At 42.7% G+C, this 20,695-nt stretch overlaps 1 protein-coding gene across 1 annotated transcript; it reads left to right on the forward strand.

Annotated features, from left to right (window-relative positions):
• The first annotated feature begins 132 nt into the window (after positions 1-132).
• Positions 133-18,938, forward strand: SUZ12 (SUZ12 polycomb repressive complex 2 subunit). The gene is made up of 9 exons (XM_048487605.1): positions 133-193; positions 782-921; positions 3,127-3,304; positions 10,278-10,369; positions 11,240-11,383; positions 11,822-11,979; positions 13,987-14,185; positions 16,457-16,536; positions 16,874-18,938. The coding sequence occupies exons 1-9, from the start codon at positions 133-135 to the stop codon at positions 17,220-17,222; spliced, it is 1,401 nt and encodes a 466-aa protein (XP_048343562.1). The 3' UTR covers positions 17,223-18,938.
• Positions 18,939-20,695: the final 1,757 nt, after the last annotated feature.

The following is a 20,695-nucleotide window of genomic DNA, read 5'->3' on the forward strand; positions in this document are numbered from 1 at the left end:
TCATGGACTACAATCCCCATCAGCCCCTGCCAATTGGCCATGCTGGCAGGGGCTGATGGGGATTGTAGTCCATGAACATCTGGAGAGCCGTAGGTTGCAGACCCCTGTTTTAAATAATTCTTGTTACAAGATATGGCTGAAGTAGTGAGTGGAAAAGCTTTGGGGTTTGCTGTCGAGGTGAGTTTTGTTTTAGGCAAGAACATGGATCTCACAGAGTCAGTAGTTGTGTGGAAACAACGCCAATGATTTGTTTATATGCAAGTCGTTTTTAAAGAACAGTTCACCAGCACAGGTCTCTAAACACAGGAAACAAAATATTTAAGCCAGTTATGTTTTTTGGTTGTGATTTCTGTTCAACCCTTTGTCATTAGAAACAGGCTTTCACTACCTAACCACCAGGTTGGATCCTTTTACACACAGGAAAGATTCCGCCTATAACAGCCTGCCGTTTTTCAAGGACTAAATGGTACCAGGTCTGTTCATCACCAGAGGCAGGCCTCACAACTGAATACTCTGCCTGTCTCAAAGATAGAGTTGAACCATTGTGCCACACTACCTGGCAAACTATTCTTTAAACTTTCTGCTCTCTTACTGACGCAGACCCAAACTGGCTGCCGCTGTGCTTCCTCCCCACATTCCATTCTGCCCCCCCCCCCAAAAGGTAGTTGGATGTTGGACCAGCACTCCTGAAGGCTCAGGTGAAGAACAGCTGGTTGGCCATTTCAAATCTGCTGGGCAGGATAGCCTCCTGTCTATCAAAACATTGGCCGTTGAATATCAGTTAACATCTGTTCTTTTTTCCTCCCACACAATAGACAACTTCAGCTTCTCGATGGAGAATATGAAGTTGCAATGCAAGAAATGGAAGAGTGTCCCGTTAGTAAGAAAAGAGCAACGTGGGAGACGATACTTGATGGAAAGGTATGAGGCTTTGCGTTGCTTTTCAGAAAATCATCTTTAAATGCATAAATGGCACTAGATTCGGTCTATGGAAGGTTCTGATGGATGTGTACTTCCCCGATTCCCCTCCACTCAGCAGTCAGTTCTGATTCTGTGGTAGTTGATTCTTGGGATCACAGGGCACAGGTGAGCTAATAGCCACCAGGTTGGGAGGGCAAAGGTGACAAACTACCCCTGCCTTCTTCCTCTTGCAGTGATTTTGCAAGAATCAGGAATTCAGCCCCTTCATCCTCCTCAGTGTAGTCCTCCGATCCTCGTGTCTGTCTGCTCATGTAAGTCCTGAAACCCCAGAAATCAGCTAATCCAGGATTGGAGGTGGTAGGTTTTTTTAAAAATGGTAGATGGGGGGGTGGGATCCTGTGATCATTGTGTCCATGGGTCACCAGACTCCAGGTCTTTATCCTGTCGCTGACGTGCAGTGGCATAGCTAGGCAAACTGGAGCCCTGAGAGTTTGATTCTCTTCCCCCCCCCCCCCCATGGGCGGAGCAGCCCAGCTGTGGCACTCACCCTTCCCGGACAGCCCCAGCAACCCAAGTTCACTGAAGGCAGAGCTCCCCCGTCCTCCTGCTCTGCCTCTGGTGGCTTGTAAGTCATCGTCCAGAGTGGTTGGGGCTTAGCCAGAGTGGGCGGGGCTTAGAAATCAGGCGCCCCCACGTGACTAAAAATTTCTGCGCCTTGGGCAACTGCCCACTTTGCCCAATGGGCGGTACGCCTCTGCTGACGTGGTGTAGGATAGAACTTCAGAGAATCATTTGGAGTTTTTAAGAAGAGCAATTTAAATTGCACACTTCTGCTGATTTACTGGAGTTAGCCATCTAGAATGACAGGACTGTTTAATTTGTTGAACACTAAAGAGACAAGCAGTTTACCACCCAAGGTTTACTTATCTAATGTGACAAAAGGAATCAATTAAACTAGTATCCTTAAAGATATGTACAAGTAATCTCTGCTGAGAGAAGAAAAGTTGAGAGGGCATCTTCATACACGCATGCCATCTCCCTGTGCATACATAACATCTCCTTTCAGTATGGACATCCTTGAATGCACCCTATCAGCTGTGTCCTCTGACCTTCGAGTCTTGCTGTTCATATTGCCACTGCTATACTACAAACAGTAGGGATTGGGCAGCCAGTCATAAAGGGTGATGGTTTCCTCCAGTTCTTGCTTTAGAGAGAATATTTGTCCATGTCACCTCTCCCAGTTATCATGTTGGCAAGGTGGAAGGAAAGTTAAGGAAGACCAGTATTTTAGGGAAAGATGGACCTTCATGACATCACTCTCCTTTTGCCCTTTGGGCCGACATGCACCATCTGAACAGAAAGGATGGAGTGTCCTTGTGAAATGTATTGCCGAAGGCTTTCACAGCCGGATTCAACTGGTTGTTGTGAGTTTTCCGAGCTGTGTGGCCGTGGTCTGGTGGATCTGGTTCCTAACATTTCACCTGCATCTGTGGCTGGCATCTTCAGGGGTGTATCACAGAGAGAAGTCTGTTACACTGTTACTTAACCCGGGACATAATGTATCCTTATACAAAACTCACAACAACCTGTCCTTGTGAAGGTCAGCAGTCCAGCTCCTCATCTATGTGGCTCACAAATCCAATGTTATTCTCTTTCCTTGGAACTGAGTAGCTGAGATCTTACCAACAGGAAGAAGAAGAGTTTGGATTTATATCCCCCCTTTCTCTCCTGCAGGAGACTCAGTGTTTCCTCATTAGCCCCTGGTCCTTCCCCCCTCACAACAAACACCCTGTGAGGTAGGTGGGGCTGAGAGAGCTCCGAGAAGCTGTGACTAGCCCAAGGTCACCCAGCTGGCGTGTGTGGGAGTGTACAGGCTAATCTGAATTCCCCAGATAAGCCTCCACAGCTCAGGTGGCAGAGCTGGGACTCAAACCCGGTTCCTCCAGATTAGATACATGAGCTCTTAACCTCCTACGCCACTGCTGCCCAACATAAGGGTGGAATGGAATGGGATGTGTTTCATTTCTGCATCAAAATTTACTGGTTTACTGCTGTACCTCCCACCCTTGATTTGATGTCAATATGATAAAAGGTGATACTTTTGTAACTTCCCATTGAAGACTTCTTATATTTTACCTAATACTTTAATGTCTGTCGAAATGCCTTCTGTGAAGGTCTCATGAGGTGGTATGTTTTTTATTTCAGAGGCTGCCTCCATTTGAAACATTTTCTCAGGGACCGACACTCCAGTTTACCCTTCGTTGGACAGGGGATGCAAGCGATAAACCCACAGCTCCCATTGCCAAGCCCCTTGCAACACGGAATTCTGAAAGCCTCCCTCAAGAAAACAAGCCCAATTCCGTTAAACCTGCCCAGACGATAGGTAAGTGAACCCTTAAAGTTGATGAACTGCTAATTATAAAATGCACCCAACTTGCTGACCTTGGGCTGTTTCTTTGTTGCAGTTCTTAACTATTCTAATATGTATTGCGGATGACGTGCTTATGTGGAATTAGACAAACTGATAAAATGCATCCTGTTTTTCTTGGCATTCATTCAGAGTTGGGGAAGGATTATTTGTGCTTTGCTGCAATGCATTAAGCTGATTGATAATTGGTTTGACTGGGGAAAGGCGAGACTGTTGTGTCAGAATGCAGAACGTTCCTGCTTGCCTCTTGGCAGGCTTGTCTGGGGGAGAGCCTATTGCAGTGGTGGCGAACCTATGGCACGCCAGATATTAATGGACTACAATTCCCATCAGTCCGTGCCAGCATGGCCCATTGACCATGCTGGCAGGGGCTGATGGGATTTGTAGTCCATTAACATCTGGCGTGCCATAGGTTTGCCACCACGGGACTATCGTTTTGGAGCTGGCCTATCTTCACCGCTACCAGTTTTGTTTCCCAGTCTGGTTCAAGGTGGTGGTGTTTTCCTTTAAAGCTCTGGGTGGTCAGATATAGTAGATGTGTTTCCATAGGTACCTCCTTGCAATCTGAGACATAATGTATCCTCTGAGAGTGGCAAACAAAAAGTCCTGCCTTACGTTGTAACAGTAGAAAAATCCTCAAGAACCGAAGTGAGTGTCTTTCATCCACGGCGCTCTGTAAAGGTCTCTGTGTAGAGTATTCTGGCAGTCTCCCTGCCCAGCTGTTGTCAGCAGCTTATGATACTATCCTTATACATAATTGCCTAAGGGATGGAATGTCCGATGACGAACCCCCCAGGGGGCCAGTGGGTGTGCAGAACTCAGGACATTCCATCCCATCCCCACCCACCTTTCCCCACTCCAGGAGCCTTCCTCGCCCCAAATAATATGAGCTGCTCTCTGGGAGGGAGGAGGGGGAGTCTCCTGCCCTCCCTCCCCCCTTCTTGAGCCCATTTGATTTTAATTTAAAATGGGCTTTAGTGCTAGTTATTTTTAAAAGTCTTTAATAATTATTGCTAACTGCTGTTTAAAATCTTCTGAAGCAGAACATTACTCTAACTCACTGTTTTATAGATCTGATGGTTTATAGATCTGAAGGCATATTGATGTGTTTTGCTATGTATTTTCTATTTGGATGTTGCTTTAAGATGCTGGGAAAGTGATTCAGTTTTTATAAATAGACATGGTGAAGTCCTGAGAGCTATAGAACACAGAACAGGAGTTGAGCTGTAATCAGGCACCTCTGTTACTTCGAAGTTAATAGTATAAAAGCAAACTTCAGCGTAACTTAGGTTTACATTTTGTTTTTCTACGTCAAGTCAACTAACTGGATAAACTCTGACAATGTTCACTGTGGTATAGCTGAAACTCTCCATTTACTCCAATCATTAAAATACAAGATGCTTAAAATTTAGCTGTCATTTAAAGTATTGTTCTTGGTTTTCTAAGTTCTATAGTAAACAGAGTGCATTCCTTTTTCTAGAAATAAGTCTCCGAGTTGCCAGATTGTGATTTATTTATTTTTTACATTGGTTGGGAGATGCTCTACAGTTCTGTATATTTCTACAGCACGGTCACTTCCAGTAATTATAAGGAATTATAGCCTCCAAAAATCAATGCCTATCAGAAAAATGCAAAATTAAGATTTTTTAAATAAAAAGGTACCTAGGTGAGGAATTCTAAATCATTGAGATGTTCTGTAACCCTTGCCCCCTGCTCTTTGTAATAACAATAGGACACTCGGAAGGCTAGTGGTGCCCATTTGTCCATTTGGGAGTACAGGCATTTGCACTAGAAACCACCGTTCATGATATGTGTATTCCATCTTAGAAGCCTTTTAACAAAATAATAAATCTCATTTGATGCAGATTTTTAAAATCTTTCAAGCTTTGCCTTTTAGTTTTGAACTTTTTTGTTGACACTGTCTCTTTTTCCCCTCAGCAACCTGTTAGCGCTTCCTGTAAGGGCTTCTCGTAACAGATTGGGAGTCAAGATTCAAACTGTAAAAGTATTAGTATCTTAAAATGTTTCACTAGTTTCAAGCAATGCTGGAAAATGTTCCTTTGAAGGAATTTGATTTTATTTTGAGGACACTTTGCATAGGAATTATTGAAATTGTGTGTGTTTTCCTGGGACCTAGTTTAAATGTAGAATTTCAGTAATGTGGCATCGTGCATTTAGAAGACAATAATAGTGAGGCATAGGCAGTATTAGAAACTCATAAAACCAGGATAGAATTAGAAGTTTACTGTAGTTTAAATATATGTCACCAGTTTGTTTAAATATATTTTAAAAAATTAGGAAGCTACAGTATGCAACGGAATATATGCAAGAAGGAGACCATATAAGAAATGACGTTGCACATTTATGCTGCTATCAGCAATTTTTATGTACCGTATATACTCGTGTGTAAGTCGACCCGCATATAAGTCGAGGCACCTAATTTTCCCACAAAAAACTGGGAAAACTTATTGACTCGCGTATAAGTCGAGGGTGGGAAATGCAGCAGCTGCTGGTAAATTTCAAAAATAAAAATAGATACCAATAAAATTACATCAATTGAGGCATCAGTAGGTTAAATGTTTTTGAATATTTATTTCAAAGAAAAACAGTAAATTGGCTCTGTAAGTGGAAAAGCGGGTCAACAAGAACAATATGGTCTCAACAGTAACTTTAAAAGTACAAAAACCTTAGCTCAATCAGCAACCAAACTAAAACACAGGAGTTAAAATCCTTCAAAACTGGATTCCTCATCATCATCTGTATGTCCAAATGTAACCCAACTTAGATTTTAAGAGGGATATTATCAGAAATGGAAAATCTACTATTAGCTTCCATTGTAAACAATGGGGGATGGGGCACCCTTTTGGGGATCAATAACTTTGGATCCCCTGACCCAAACTTCACCAAACCTGGCTGGTATCATAAAGAGACTCTCCTGATGAGACCAGCCAGGTTTGGTGAAGTTTGGTTCAGAGGGTCCAAAGTTATGGACCCTCAAAAGGGTAGCCTCATCTACTAATAGCTCCCATTGAAAACAATGGGGAATGGGGGCACCTCCTTTGGGGGTCCATAACTTTGGACCCCCTGAACCAAACATTACCAAACTTGGCTGGTATCATCAGGAGTGTCTTCTGAGGGTACCCTGAAATTTTGGTGTTGCTAGCATAAAAACTGCGCCCCCTGCTGGCCGGCAAAGTAAAAACACAAAAAAATTTAATGACCCGCATATAAGTCGAGGGGAGCTTTTTCAGCATTAAAAATGTGCTGAAAAATTCGACTTATACATGAATATATACGGTATATAAATGCAATGTATAGAAACCAGTGTAAATATATGTCAGTGCATAGAATGGTGTACTTTAGAAATAGATGCAATCTCTTTGTACAGCATGCTAGTTAAGTATATAGAGAGTACAAGGACAGTGTCCTGTACTGTAAAAGTTGTTGCAGTTATACATCTTTCCACGGAAAGATGACAGTAGGGTTGTATATTCCTTCACCACAGGACAAAGCATTCTGGACCTTCTTTGTTGTAGAATGCTCCACCTGGGTCCTAGGGCCTACCTAGCCCTGCCCTCCCCCCATCTGTTTGAAACTAAAAGTACCTTTTGACAAAAATGCTCTTGTATCCAAGTGCCATGTCCAATAATGCACAAAATAATGGTTTTGACAAAGGCAGCACTAAAAAAATGAATGGTAATTCTCATATTTGTTCTCGACTGTATTCTAATGTGGAAGCATGCAACTTTCTCAACTGCTGCACCTCAGCTGACCAAACTATCATCTTCCTGTTGAGCAGAGTATAGAAATGTCACTGAAGACTTAATACTACCAACTTCTTAATCCTGCATGGGGGTCGTGGAATTACTTCTGTCCAGTTGCAAGCAAACTTCCCAGGCAGGTTTTAACTGTGGCTAAGTAAAGCTAGAGAGGGGATCTTGGTAAACCTTAAACACAAGCCCAGTGTCAATCATCCTTAGACAGATTGGAGGAAGGAAATTTCATGCCTCACACCAAACCTCAACCATATTTAAGCAATCAGGAGCATTGACTTTGCCTAATAAATATATACCAGAACATACAAGTTAACAGACAGTTATTCGTAGAATTGATGGAGTTTAACAGGTCAACATGCCCCTTTAGCTTGTCGGTCATTCCAGTCCTCCTGAAATAATTGGCAGCTGTAGCATATCTTGGCTTACATTTTAATGACAGATGGCTAGTAGAAATAGACATAGTCTTACCTGCATAGAGTTGGTGTATTTGAGTATTTTGCCAAGCTGATAATTGAAGTAGACTAATACTGTCCCTACCGCTACCCTTGATTTCTCAGCATGTAGCTTCCAAACCAGGAGGAGGAGAATTCAAAATGCTGTACAGGATGTAAACAGCCTTTTTCAAACATGTGACAGGATGGTTCTCCTGACCATTGCAATTGTATGAGGTTTCAGGTTGTGAGCAGTTGTGTGTGCTGCTGCTTGAATGCCTAAGAAACAAAAGCCTGCTGAACAGGCTTTGGAGGAGAAAAGTGGTGTTCCATTGTACACATCCCATTGTGTGAGATGTGAAATGAAACTACTTGGCTACCAGTTGCCTAGTGGCTCAGTTGTGTAGCCTTCTAGACTGTTCTAGCAGAAGCACTTAAAGTTGTCTGGCTTTTCCAGTCGTGGGCAAATAGTAGTAGCCAACAACTTGTAAGAACACCAGCATCAGCTACAGTGTCCTACAGGTCTGAATAAAGAAGTGAGGAGCAGCAGTGGCACAGTGGTTAAGAGCAGGTGCATTCTAATCTGGAGGAACTGTGTTTGATTCCCTGCTCTGCCGCTTGAGCCGTGGAGGTTTATCTGGGGAATTCAGATTAGCCTGTGAACTCCCACACACGCCGGCTGGGTGACCTTGGGCTAGTCACAGTTCTTCTGAGCTCTCTCAGCCCCACCTACCTCACGGGGTGTTTGTTGTGAGGGGGGAAGGGCAAGGAGTTTGTAAGCCACTTTGAGTCTCCTACAGGAGAGAAAGGGGGGATATGAATCCAACTCTTCTTCTTCTTCATTAGGATAGGCCCTGCTTTCACATTCCTGTGGAGCATTTTTTGTGTGTGTTAAAACTTGTAGCAGTTGCACATACCAGTGTGACTGTTGTGTGGAGGATGTTGTGCAGAGAGCAGTTGTGCTGTGTCCCCCATGCCAGGCTTCGGTATTAGAAGCAGCTTTATATGATGGATTTGTCTGATTATAAAATTTTCTCCACATTTGGGAAAGTGGTGGATTTACACGTATAAAATTAGGAAAGCAGCTTGTGGAAGTCCTGTGAGTGGACATAAGTCAGAGGTCTGCAACCTGCGACTCTCCAGATGTTCATGGACTACAGTTCCCATCAGCTCCTGCCAGCATGGACAATTGGCCGTGCTGGCAGGGGCTGATGGGATTTGTAGTCCATGAACATCTGGAGAGTCGCAGGTTGCAGACCCCTGATATAAGTGGTGTCTTTTTAAAAAGAAAATCTCAATGACAATCCAGTTTTCAGACATTAATGCTTTCTACCTCGTTTATTTCCTTAATTTGTGAATTGCCACTGATTTTTTTCATCAACCATCAGCTGCGCAGGTACGAGTATTTAGATGGGAGTCTCTTTTGTTCCCAGAAAATCTGGAGCGGGAGAATGACATTGATATGAAAATGACATGCATTTAACCTCAATAACACATGTGCTCATCACTACCCTTTAGTCTCACAAGAGCAGCAGCCTCTAATCTGATGAACCAGGTTTGTTTCCCCACTCCTACCCATGAAACCTGCTTGGGTGATCTTGGGCCACTTACAGTTCTTTCAGCACTCTCTCAGCCCCACCTACCTCACAAGGGGTCTATTGTGGGGGAAAGGGAAGGAGTTTGTAAGCTGCTTTGAGGCTCCTTATGGTTGAGAAAAGTGGGGTATAAATGCAAACTCCTTCATTTGCGTGCACACAAAAGCTTGTAACAGCAATAAAACGTTGTTGGTCTTAAAGGTACCACTAGGCTCAAACTGTTTTCTGCTGCTTCAGACTACTACAGCTATCCACTTGAATCTATCATGATCAAGCAACGTTTGATGTATCAGTTTGAGTTCTTCATTGGGGTGGAGTGGTTGCTTATTTTTCTGATAGATCTTGATAATCACGTTATATTGGTTGTCATGAAGTTTGGAGAGGAGGAGTGGTTTGCAGCAAAGGACTCTTACAAGTGTGTGTTTTAATTTTGTTAACCATCTTATATACCCCACTAGGATCTAGTGCAGGGGTTTGCAACCTGTGGCTCTCCTGATGTTCATGGACTACAATTCCCATCAGCCCCGGCCATGCTGACAGGGACTGATGAGAATTGTAGTCCATGGTATCTGGAGAGCCACAGGTTGCAGACCCCTGATCTAGTGTGATGTTGGTGATGGTATGTTGGACTTGAAACAGGGAGACCTAGGTTTCTTATGTTCAGTTATCCACTAAATCATAAAGCTTGCTGGATAATCCTGGGCCCTTTACAGTTTTTTATAAGAACTGAATGGGATAATTAGCTGCTTGGATGTCCAGTAGGATTCAGATATAGTAACATGCCTACATGTGAGGCCTACATGTGTTTCCAGTTTTAACATAATTGATTTTTGAATATTTGGAAGTGAATCTAGTGGGTGTATCCAGTATAATAGATTGAAGTTGATGCGGAAAGCTTGAGCTTGTATGAAGTGCTTTGATTAGGACACACATCTTGTGTTCTAAAGGACACGTATAATGACAGATGGAATGAGACCACTCAATTGCATTTTTTCTAGACCTAATTGAATTTTTTAACTTGGGTTGGTAGGGAACTCTGCCTGCAAAACACGTAGCTAAAAGAGCCGTTATTACTGCTGAATCATTGAAACAGCAGCACGTTATTCATATCCATGTTCTCTTTCAGCTGTGAAAGAGTCCTTGCCATCAGATCTGCAAACAAGAAAAGAAAGAGATGTTTCAAATGAGCCACGGCAGAAACTGAGAATATTTTATCAGGTATCTGATAATCTAATGTTTGTAGCTAGCTGTGACAGTTTATTTCATCCCAGTTTTTGCAAATGCTTTTTTTTTTCATTTTGTGCGGAACAACAGAGAGACTTTGGTCACTATCTGTTGCATATTGTGCTTGAGATAGGCCTACCCATCCCATGTGCAAATGTGATGTTGGTGAGGCCTGTAGAATCGTTAAAAAGTAAGAACATAAGAAAGAGCCTGCTGGATCAGACCAGAGTCCATCTAGTCCAGACCAGAGTCCATCTAGTCCAGCACTCTGCTACTCGCAGTGGCCCATCAGATGCCTTTGGGAGCTCACATGCAGGATGTGAAATCAATGGCCTTGTAGTAGTATTTTTTTACCTTTTCAATGTCACGGTACCCTTGACCTCACTCTTCATATTTCACTGTACTCCTGCCATCCCCCCCACCGTCCCCTCCCAGTGTCTCTGCTTGCCGCCCCTCCCCCACTTTCCCTCTGCCAGAAGGTGAGAGGAAGCAGAGGGAGAGTGGCTGCTGACCTTGCAGCAAGGTCCTGCCTCCTGGAGCCAGCTCCATGTCCTTACTTTCAGCACAGGTGGGAGAACACCACCGCAAAGTGAGGAGGGGAGCCGAGTAAGTTGCCTTGCGATACCCTGGGACTTGCTCCACGGCACCCAGAGGTACCCGCAAAGGAACCCCTGGTTGGGAATAGCTTCAATATTGACCCAGAGAGTTACGCGGCTTTGAAGCTTCTTTAAATTGTACTACCTTGAGTATCACTGTGATGCCTAGAGTGAGATTTTATGAGACTTTTAGAAGTGCTTGAAAGATTCAAGGGGGGGGGGGGGATAAATGTCCATTTGTATTAACACAAACTTTTGTTTGCCCCAGTTTCTTTACAACAACAACACAAGGCAGCAGACCGAGGCTAGAGATGACCTGCATTGCCCGTGGTGTACACTGAACTGCCGCAAACTTTACAGCTTACTCAAACATTTGAAGCTTTGTCATAGCAGATTTATTTTCAATTATGTAGTAAGTACTTCTAAGTATAAAATGCTCTCTGTTACCTCATACTGTCCCAGTTTGCATTATACCATTATAGCAAAGCATTGGGTCAGCTTTTTAAAAGTTCGGTATTGCCAAAGCAGGCTAACAATATATGACTACAGTATCTAATAATACAGTCCGCCTCACTTTTCTGTATTCCTAGTAATATTTCATCGATGGCTTGGAATAGTGTGTTTTTTTCTTTGTATTGCAAAAACTCAAGTCTGTTTGGAGCATTTTTTTTAAAAAGTTTCCCATGCAGTTATTTATGCTGTAGCTTTAATATCCTGGGTTTTTTGACTAAGTGAGAAATTACCAAGGAGAGAAGAGTTTCAGCAGTAGTTAGCGTTGCTGAAAAGTGAGAGAAGAGCAAAAGTGCCTGATTGCCATTAAGAGTTTGTATAAAATATTTGTTTGTTACAGTATCATCCAAAAGGTGCTAGGATAGATGTTTCTATCAACGAATGCTACGATGGCTCCTACGCAGGGAATCCTCAGGACATTCATCGTCAGCCTGGGTTTGCCTTCAGTCGGAATGGGCCAGTCAAGCGTACTCCCATCACGCACATTCTTGTATGCCGGTAGGTGGGAAACCTGTTCAGTTCTGCATTGTTGACATCTCTGTTTAATTCCATCCCCCCTTGCGCGCTTCACAGTGCAACTTTCCAGTGCTTTAAGAGATCCATGGACGACCCATCCCTTCTGTTGTCTTGTTGGGTGGGAGAATGTATGAGTCTGTCGTTTGGCTGATGGAGAAAACTCGGTTTGCAGATTTCAGTTTCGACCTCAGTTTTAGTTGTTCATTTTCCCTCCCATTTTTGTCAGTTCTGCACCATAAATGAGATATCTCTCCTCCTTATTGTAGGTGTTCAGGGTGGTACACTTAATTTCCCTTGGTTGGGTTATGTGTTTATCAAATGAAGCCAATGAAGGTAAGCATTCCGGCTGCTACTACTTCTTGGATTGTTGGAATTAGCGTGAGACCAGTGAGAGCCCTAGCCATTCTCCAGGTTCTTTTTGGATTGAGTATTATCGTTCTGTCAGACATTAATCTCTCTCCCTGGCATGATTGTGCCTAAATCAGAGGTCTGCAACCTGTGGCTCTCCAGATGCTCATGGACCACAAATCCCATCAGCCCCTGCCAGCATGGCCAATTGGCCATGCTGGCAGGGGCTGATGGGATTTGTAGTCCAGGAACATGTGGAGAGCCACAGGTTGCAGACTCCTGACCTAAATGAAAACCTCAGGTAGGTCTAATAGAAGTTTAAATTTAGAACAGTGGTCAGCAAGAAACATCTCAACTTCACTTTCTGTCATATTAAGTGCTTAATATTTAAAGTTTTACATATTTACCAGAACTTCAGTGTGTGATCGTCTTTATGTATTCAAGGAAACATTTTTAGAAATCCATTCTTTCCTGGAAGAGAAATCTTCTTTAATGTATTTTTAAAAATTTATTACAGTGATGTACTGGGATACAGTGATGTACTGAATAAGGTCAAAAATGGTATGGCCAGTTCGTAACTCTGCTGATTGAAGTTGGCATCCATTGGTCAAAGGCTGAGCTGTTAATTTACCAGGGAAATCTAAAGCTGGTAGCCTTGATGCAATTGGCTTCAAACGTACAACGTTCAATGAAAGTGAACCTAGAGCATTGGGCTTGTAGCTATAGAAAATGCTCCTGCGTTCTGTTTCTCGGGTGTCCAACTTGCTGTGTAACCAACACAATGATACTTTATTTTTACAAAAAGTAATGCCTGTGAGTCAGAAGCAACTAGATGGCACTTAACATGCACACGCACACACACACAGAATTCCTACAGTAGATCTTAAATTGATGTTAGTAAAACAACAAATGGTGTAAGACTGTATACGATCAGAACACTTTTGGATCCACTGGTAATTTCCATGAATAGAAGGATATCTGTCTTTGGAGCATAATGGCTTCGTCTCTTCCCCCCCCTGCCCCCCCCCCCAATCTGAAATGCAGCTTCTGCAGGGCATGAGACCCCCTAGGACAGGGGTCTCCAACCTGCAGTTCTCCAGATGTTCAGGGGCAGGGGCTGATGGGAATTGTAGTCCATGAACATCTGGAAAGCCGCAGGTTGTAGACCCCTGCCCTAGGAGCAGGATGAGGGTGGAATTGCTGCAGGTCTGTAGCAGAAAAAGATCTCTTCCATGCACTTCTGCCCACAGAAATTCAGAGCCATTATCTGGGCTTCATCTGGTTAGGGTTTCAGAAATACCTTTCAGGCCCGTTCCGCACATGCAGAATAAAGCACTTTCTATCCACCTTCAGAGCACTTTGCAGCTGGATTTTACTGGGCAGAATAGCAAAATCCATTTGCAGACAATTGTGAAAGTGGATTGAAAGTGCATTATTCTGCATGTGTGGAAGGGGCCCTAGTCTTGAAACTGAAACGTATGCTTTTTTTAAAAAAAGTGTTTTTTGTGGGTACGTTGCTGCTTGGACAGCAGCTGTTAGGCCAGAGGATGGCCAGTGATTGGTACCGTTTAGTTTCCTGTGCTGTAGATTTCTGCCGCATCGTTATTTGTACCTATTACACAGCAGTGTGTTTCCTCCTAGACCAAAGCGTACAAAAGCCAGCATGTCAGAATTTCTGGAATCAGAAGACGGAGAAGTCGAACAGCAAAGAACGTATAGCAGTGGACACAATCGGTTATACTTCCACAGTGATACATGTTTACCTCTCCGCCCACAAGAAATGGAAGTGGATAGTGAAGATGAAAAGGACCCTGAGTGGCTAAGGGAAAAAACTATTACGGTAACTATCTGTATCACTCGTTATGGAGGGTGTTCTCTACAGGTGTATGATGGGCACCTGGTCTGTGTGAATGAGCCACTTTCCAGACTGGGCTCCAGGTTCATACTATAAAATAACCACGCATAGGAAAGCAACCTCTCTTCTGTTGTTCCTCACAATGCTCACTAAGGCCCTCTGCTGTTTCTTACTAGACTTGCAAGACTAACAGCCCCATCTGGGTGGCGGGGGGGAATCCTTTGGTAGGAACAGTATACAGCTGCAACAGTGGATTTGCCCTCCCCAGTAGACATGCAAATCTGTGGGCGTGTTGCCACCACCACCTTCCCTGGCGGTAGGATGTGGTGTCAGCGACCTGTAGTTCAGGAGGCAGGTCAAAGGGCATTGCCAGGGAAGGAGCCAACTTTCATTGGCTGCCTCCCAGCCTTTTGCACCAGCAGCCAGGACTGCAAACGTAGGCTGCAAAAAAGGTGGCATAAGTCTATACAGCCCAATAGGGACTTCTTGATGGAGGGCAGGCTTTTTGGCATGTTAAGCCTTCCCATGCTGCCGGGACACCTCTTTGGGGGCTGCACCCAGCCCCTTGGATGGCACTGTCAGGCCCATTGTGCATGGAGTGCTTTCTGTGGCACTTTTCGCTCTGCTGTGCATTTGTAGTGGGCCTCCGGTTCCCTTTTTTACACAGGAGGAGGTGCCCCACAGTCTGCTGCATGGTTTGTCTGCCCCCATTTCTGGGTCACTTCCCATCAATCAGAAGATTGCCAGATTTTTTTGAGCCCTCTAAATGTCATATTGATATTTCTCATATCGCTATTGCGCAAACTTATAATCATTAATTTTTGGTCTTTTGGGAGAAGTCAGGTGTGTATCCCGCACAAATACCTGCAAGGAGTTGTGCGGGGGGGAGAAGAAGAGGAGGAGGAGGAGGAGGAGCTTGGATTTATATCCCCCCTTTCTCTCCTACAGGAGACTCAAAGGGGCTTACAATCTCCTTGCCCTTGCTCCCTCTCAACAAACACCCCGAGAGAGCTCCAAAAAGCTGTGACTGGCCCAAGATCACCCAGCTGGTGTGTGTGGGAGTGCACAGGCTAATCTGAATTCCCCAGATAAGCCTCCACAGCTCAAGCGGCAGAGCAGGGAATCAAACCCGGTTCCTCCAGATTAGAATGCACCTGCTCTTAACCACTACACCACTGCTGTTCCAGAAGGAGCGGAAACCCTGGGACCAGAAGGAGCAGAAACCCTGGAGCAAGGGAAAAATATTGGGGTTTCCTTGCTCTCAGGATTAATGGGGCTTCTGGTATCTTTGGTAGGGTTAAGTGTGGGCACATCTGCAATAAAATCTCTGCCTGAAGGAAGCGTGCTCTTGTCCCAACATGCCCAAGAGTCAGTCTCTGAAAAAGTGGGGATTTAAGGAGCATAGCAGTCCTCTTAACATATTGCAACACAAGCCACTGCACACAAGCAAGTTGCAGCACATTGTCTTAACAAACAAGCGCAATTAGCAGCTACAGGATGGCAATGTCACCTCTGCTTAGTTTTCTCAACTTTTTAACACTAATTGGAAAATGTTAACATAACAAGCTGCATTGATAAACTTTTTCTTTGAGAGACGACCTACTGTCCCTTCATGTACAAAACAGTTCTGTCCATTCAGAAAATGTAAGCGAGGCATCACAAACCTCACACTGGCCGATGTCGTCGATGCCCTGTGTTAAGCCCACTGAGGTGTGCCACTTAAAGTTATCCTTCCCTCCTGGTGATTTCTCACACAGAGTAGTAGGCTTTCTGCCTGTCCGTGCTGGCTGCCAGTTCTCACAACCCCCGAAAAAGTGAACAGAATAATTCATATATTCATATTGTACCCGAGCCCGTGGGAATAGTGGGCCCCAACACCTTCTTTCAGTCTCCATGCCCTCTTTCAAACACTTTTTAATATTTTCCATTTTTTCACAAGAACTGAAAATAACAGTGTGTGTGTTTAGCAAATGGATTTGCCTTTACATAACTCCAGCTACGGCAGGGGTCTGCAACCTTCGGCTCTCCAGGTATTCATGGACCACAATTCCCAATTGGCCATGCTGGCAGGGGCTGATGGGAATTGTAGTTCGTGAACATCTGGAGAGCCGCAGGTTGCAGACCCCTGAGCTACTGCATCCTGGCTGTATAGCATTTTGTTGATTATGGAGGAACAGTTGTGTATGGGGTGTGAGTAAATTGGTATGGGGTGTGAGTAAATTCTGTGCTAAGGAAATGTTGGTTGTCTTGCCACAGCAAATTGAAGAGTTTTCTGATGTTAATGAAGGAGAAAAAGAAGTAATGAAATTATGGAATCTACATGTTATGAAGCACGGGTACGTTTTGTAATCCCACTTCTTTATTTAAGAATAAAAATATGACTAATGACTTGGATCCAAACCTGCCCACTTAACAGTAAAAGTCTTTTGGTGAGCAGAAGAGCACCTTTTGATCCAGCCTGTAAAGTTGAAATATACTCATTTAAACATTTTCATTGTTTTGTGGTGTGTACATTTTAAAACAAAAATGTGTGAATTAGAGAAGCAGGCAAAATCTAAACCGAATCCTGGGAGAAACTTAAATTATTTGGAAGCATGACACACCCAAATGAACCTCTAGTTAGATCTGTGAGCATAACTCCAAGGTGACTTATCCTGCCTTTTTATGTGACAGGTTTATTGCTGACAATCAAATGAATCATGCTTGCATGCTGTTTGTTGAAAACTATGGACACACAATAATCAAGAAGAACTTATGTCGAAACTTCATGCTTCATCTTGTCAGCATGCACGACTTTAATCTGATCAGCATAATGTCAATAGACAAAGCCGTCACCAAGCTTCGAGAAATGCAACAGAAGCTAGAAAAGGGAGAATCTGCTGCTACTCCAACAATTGAGGAGCTTTATGAAGAACAAACGGGGACAACCAACGGCTGCAGCGAAACTAACATTAGGGAGAGAGCTTCAGAAATGGATAATGCATCATGCATGACAAAACAGAGCAGAAAACAGAAAATCTGAAGGGAGGGAGGAGGAAGGCTGTTCGATGGACATGTATCCAAATGACATTGTAAGGAGCATGAACTCTGTGAAATTGAATCAAACACACAGGTTCCTAATGGGCACTGCTGGAAACAAAGGGTTTCAACAAGGATAGTGTTAATATGGTTCCTATTGAGTTAATTATGCAAGTACTACATGTATATCAGTTCTAGTGATGTAATGACAATACTCAAAGTTTGAGCATGAAGAGCAATACAATTTTTGGGAATTTTAATTATGAACTGTACTGAATTTACATAACTTGAGTATATGTGAACCAGTTTTTATATAAAGATTTTTGCATCTGTACTCGGCTGTCTTTCCTACCATGGAGTTAAAAAGATGGGGAAGGATAGGCTATTGGGACAGTTTATGCTTTTGTACTTAAATTCTTCAGGTTATCTTTTTATGGGAAATAATTCACCATTCAAAAGTTTAACTTGGATCTCTCTCTTTTTTCTCTCTTTTTTTAAACTAATGGGTGTCAAACTACAGCTTGCAGATTTAATAACACATTTTTAAACATTCAAATGTAACATAGCACTTCTTCATCTCACGCCTATATGGAAAAACCTTTGCTTTTTCTCGTCATTGCAGACATGGGACAATACCATTTGAATAGCCAGTAGACTAAATGAGTTTGCAGGTAACTGATCCATTCAACAGTATAGATCAAACCTTTTTATCTACTGCAGAACTGTCTAGGACTTTGTTGTGGTTTGCCACGATGAACCCCTAGAGTCTATAGCCGACAGTGCTTGGATCTGTGATATTCTGCCCGTGTACAGACTGCAAGTATGGAGTTGATTTGAAATGGCTGGATGCTACTTTTGAGGGGAAAATGCACTGTAAAAATTGGACCAGAAAATGTGTTGCACTTCTTAATGCAAGTATTCTGTGATGTATTGCATTCAATACAGATGCTAACTAAGCTTTTGTGCAGTTTTACACTGCTGTTAACACATTTTGTGCATTTGTTTACAGATATTTTTTTTCTTTTTTCCAATGGAAAGTAGTTTCACTACTGGTATACTATCAGCACCAAGGGTTTATTCCAGCAAGCACTGTGGTTGAGTGACATCACCTCATTTTTTTTATGAATAGTTCATTTTTCATATTCTTTATTTATAAAGGATCAATTATGTAAATGCCGGTATTTCTAATTTTTTATTTCATTCCACACCATAAGAAGGCAGTTTCCTATTTTTTTGTTCATTGCATTTTGGTTTTTTGTTTCAGTTTGGAGGCGGAGGAAGAAGCTTTCCAATGTGGGGGTGGGGGGGGGGATTTGTTTCCCAGAAATTTATAAAAACTGTAAATACTGACTTGGGTCCCTAAAGATGTGTTTAACTGTGAGACTATTTAACTAATGGTGTGGATGTGATTTGTCATCCAGTATTAAGTTCTTAGTCACTGATTTTGTGTCAATAGGAAAGAGGGAAACTGCAGCTTTCGTTAGACTTTTTGATTTGCCTGCTCTGAGTTGTAGCAAACCCTAATTACACCTCTGAATAGCCGATCAAGCATTTCTCTTGGGCTTCAATTTGCTGAAGCTGTGCATATATGTAAAGAATATATTTTAGGGGAGACGGTAGCTCTAGAACTATTGCTGACATCTCTTCTTAAGCAGTTGCGCTGTTAATGCTTAAAAGGAGCCTGGCACTGTTTGCACAAAAAGTTGGTGACCCCCCCCCCCCCAAAAAAAATTAGTAATGAAATTACTTCTGTCCAGTAAACTTTGTATGTCATGTCAATTTATATTAAAAGCTGAGAATCCCTTTGTTTCTATTTATGATAAAGATGGATTTTCTATATGTACCCTTAATAATAAGACTTTGAAGAAATCATGTAAACTGGGTGAGCATTTGGACGGTGCAGAAAGAAACAATTGTTTAATGGGCCTTTTTTGGTTTTTACATTAAATGTTTTATTTGAAATTGGATTTTGTACATAAAGTTCAATGATATAAAAAACCTGCGACCAGCGTTGTTCGGTTCTTTCTTCCATGTGTACCCAGAAAAGGATGTGTGAGATTCAGAACCAAGCACACAAATTGTGTAGACACTCAACAGGATTGAAAGGTGAATAAAAAGACACGGCATTGTGTGCTATATTGTGAACTGAAATGGGCAGCACATGCATGCATAAATGTTTTGTGAATAATATCACTGTTAAGCATTTCCTTGTTTTTGCTAACCAAAAGGAATCAGTTACATATAATATACATCTTGTGCATTTATATCTGAGCTAGGATTGCTGTAGTCAGCCATGAATTAAATTGGTACTTGTGCAGTAAGTTTATTCATTGGCTTGGCTAAAAGGACACATTTTGGATGTTGTAATCAGGATATGATGGACAAATTTATTTTGAATAATAGGCTTGTCAGAAATATTTTAACACTCGAGACTTAGAAATACATCAATAGTTTTGTCTCTTTGTGGGATTTAAAAAATCAGGTGAACCGTTTTTCATAATTCTTGAAAATTTATATTTAATTTTTGTCCCACCCTTTCTTGACAAGTTGGGGTCAGAGCAACTTCCCACAAAGTACATCATCTCTTAAATATATAAATACGTTAACACCCCAAATAATAAAAACTCAGTGGTATCCAACACAACAGGGGGTCCAATTATAAGGAAGGGATAAAATTAATAGAATAGAAAGTCTTCAGTAATAAATAGGGGAAAGGTGAGGCGCAGGGCGGCCAGCAAGCTGGGAAACTCACTGCCCTAAACCATAGACATGGAATATCAACCCAGTCTTACAAGAAAGGTATAAATCCAACTTCTTCAAAATCCTGATCTGTATGTACTCTTTCAGCAATGGGATTTCTTAATACACGCTTACATGGTTGCCCATGGTCATAAGAGCTAAGCAACCATTTTAGGCCAAGAAGCATCTGCTTAGGGAGATGGTGTGCTTGCCAACAACAGGGGTGGGGGTGGGGGGGTTGTAGTGACCAGATACACTTAGGAGCCAAGCCCCAGTGACACAGCAAGAATCTCAGGGTTTCACCTTGGATTCTGCTGGTGGAGGTAGAGGTTTGGCTCAGGGCAATGCCAGGAAGAATTCATACCTGTGGCTTGCTGCTTCAGTGCCACCAGCTGCCAGTTCCTCTTTTATTTTGGCCCTTGGTGCCCTCATTCCTTGTTACCCACGATTCAAAATGCAGGAAGGCAAGAGCCAGGACTGCGGCATCCGTTTCCTAAGCAACTGCATTTGCTTCTAATTGATGGCTGGAACTCATTCTAGATGCTGTTTCAAATAAGTTTTGGATTTTGTTTTAAAAATTACCAATATTGCCACAGTTTGAGTTTTCCCAACTTATTTAGAACTGTCTAGCCCTTCCCCAGTATTTAATGACTGGGATATTAATAGAATGGAAATGCAAAACTGCACTTCCTTGTACCTGTAGTTCATCGCAAGGGTTTCACTGCAATCCCAACGTGG

The sequence above is a fragment of the Sphaerodactylus townsendi genome, linkage group LG03, assembly GCF_021028975.2.
Source record: "Sphaerodactylus townsendi isolate TG3544 linkage group LG03, MPM_Stown_v2.3, whole genome shotgun sequence".
Lineage (NCBI taxonomy): Eukaryota > Metazoa > Chordata > Lepidosauria > Squamata > Sphaerodactylidae > Sphaerodactylus > Sphaerodactylus townsendi.

Excerpts from the sequence above, each read along its gene's own strand:
- SUZ12 (XM_048487605.1), top strand. The coding sequence starts at position 133 with ATGGCTGAAGTAGTGAGTGGAAAAGCTTTGGGGTTTGCTGTCGAGGTG. Across the intron at positions 922-3,126 it reads AGACGATACTTGATGGAAAG|AGGCTGCCTCCATTTGAAAC; the intron begins GTATGAGGCTTT and ends TTTTTATTTCAG. Across the intron at positions 11,980-13,986 it reads ACGCACATTCTTGTATGCCG|ACCAAAGCGTACAAAAGCCA; the intron begins GTAGGTGGGAAA and ends GTTTCCTCCTAG.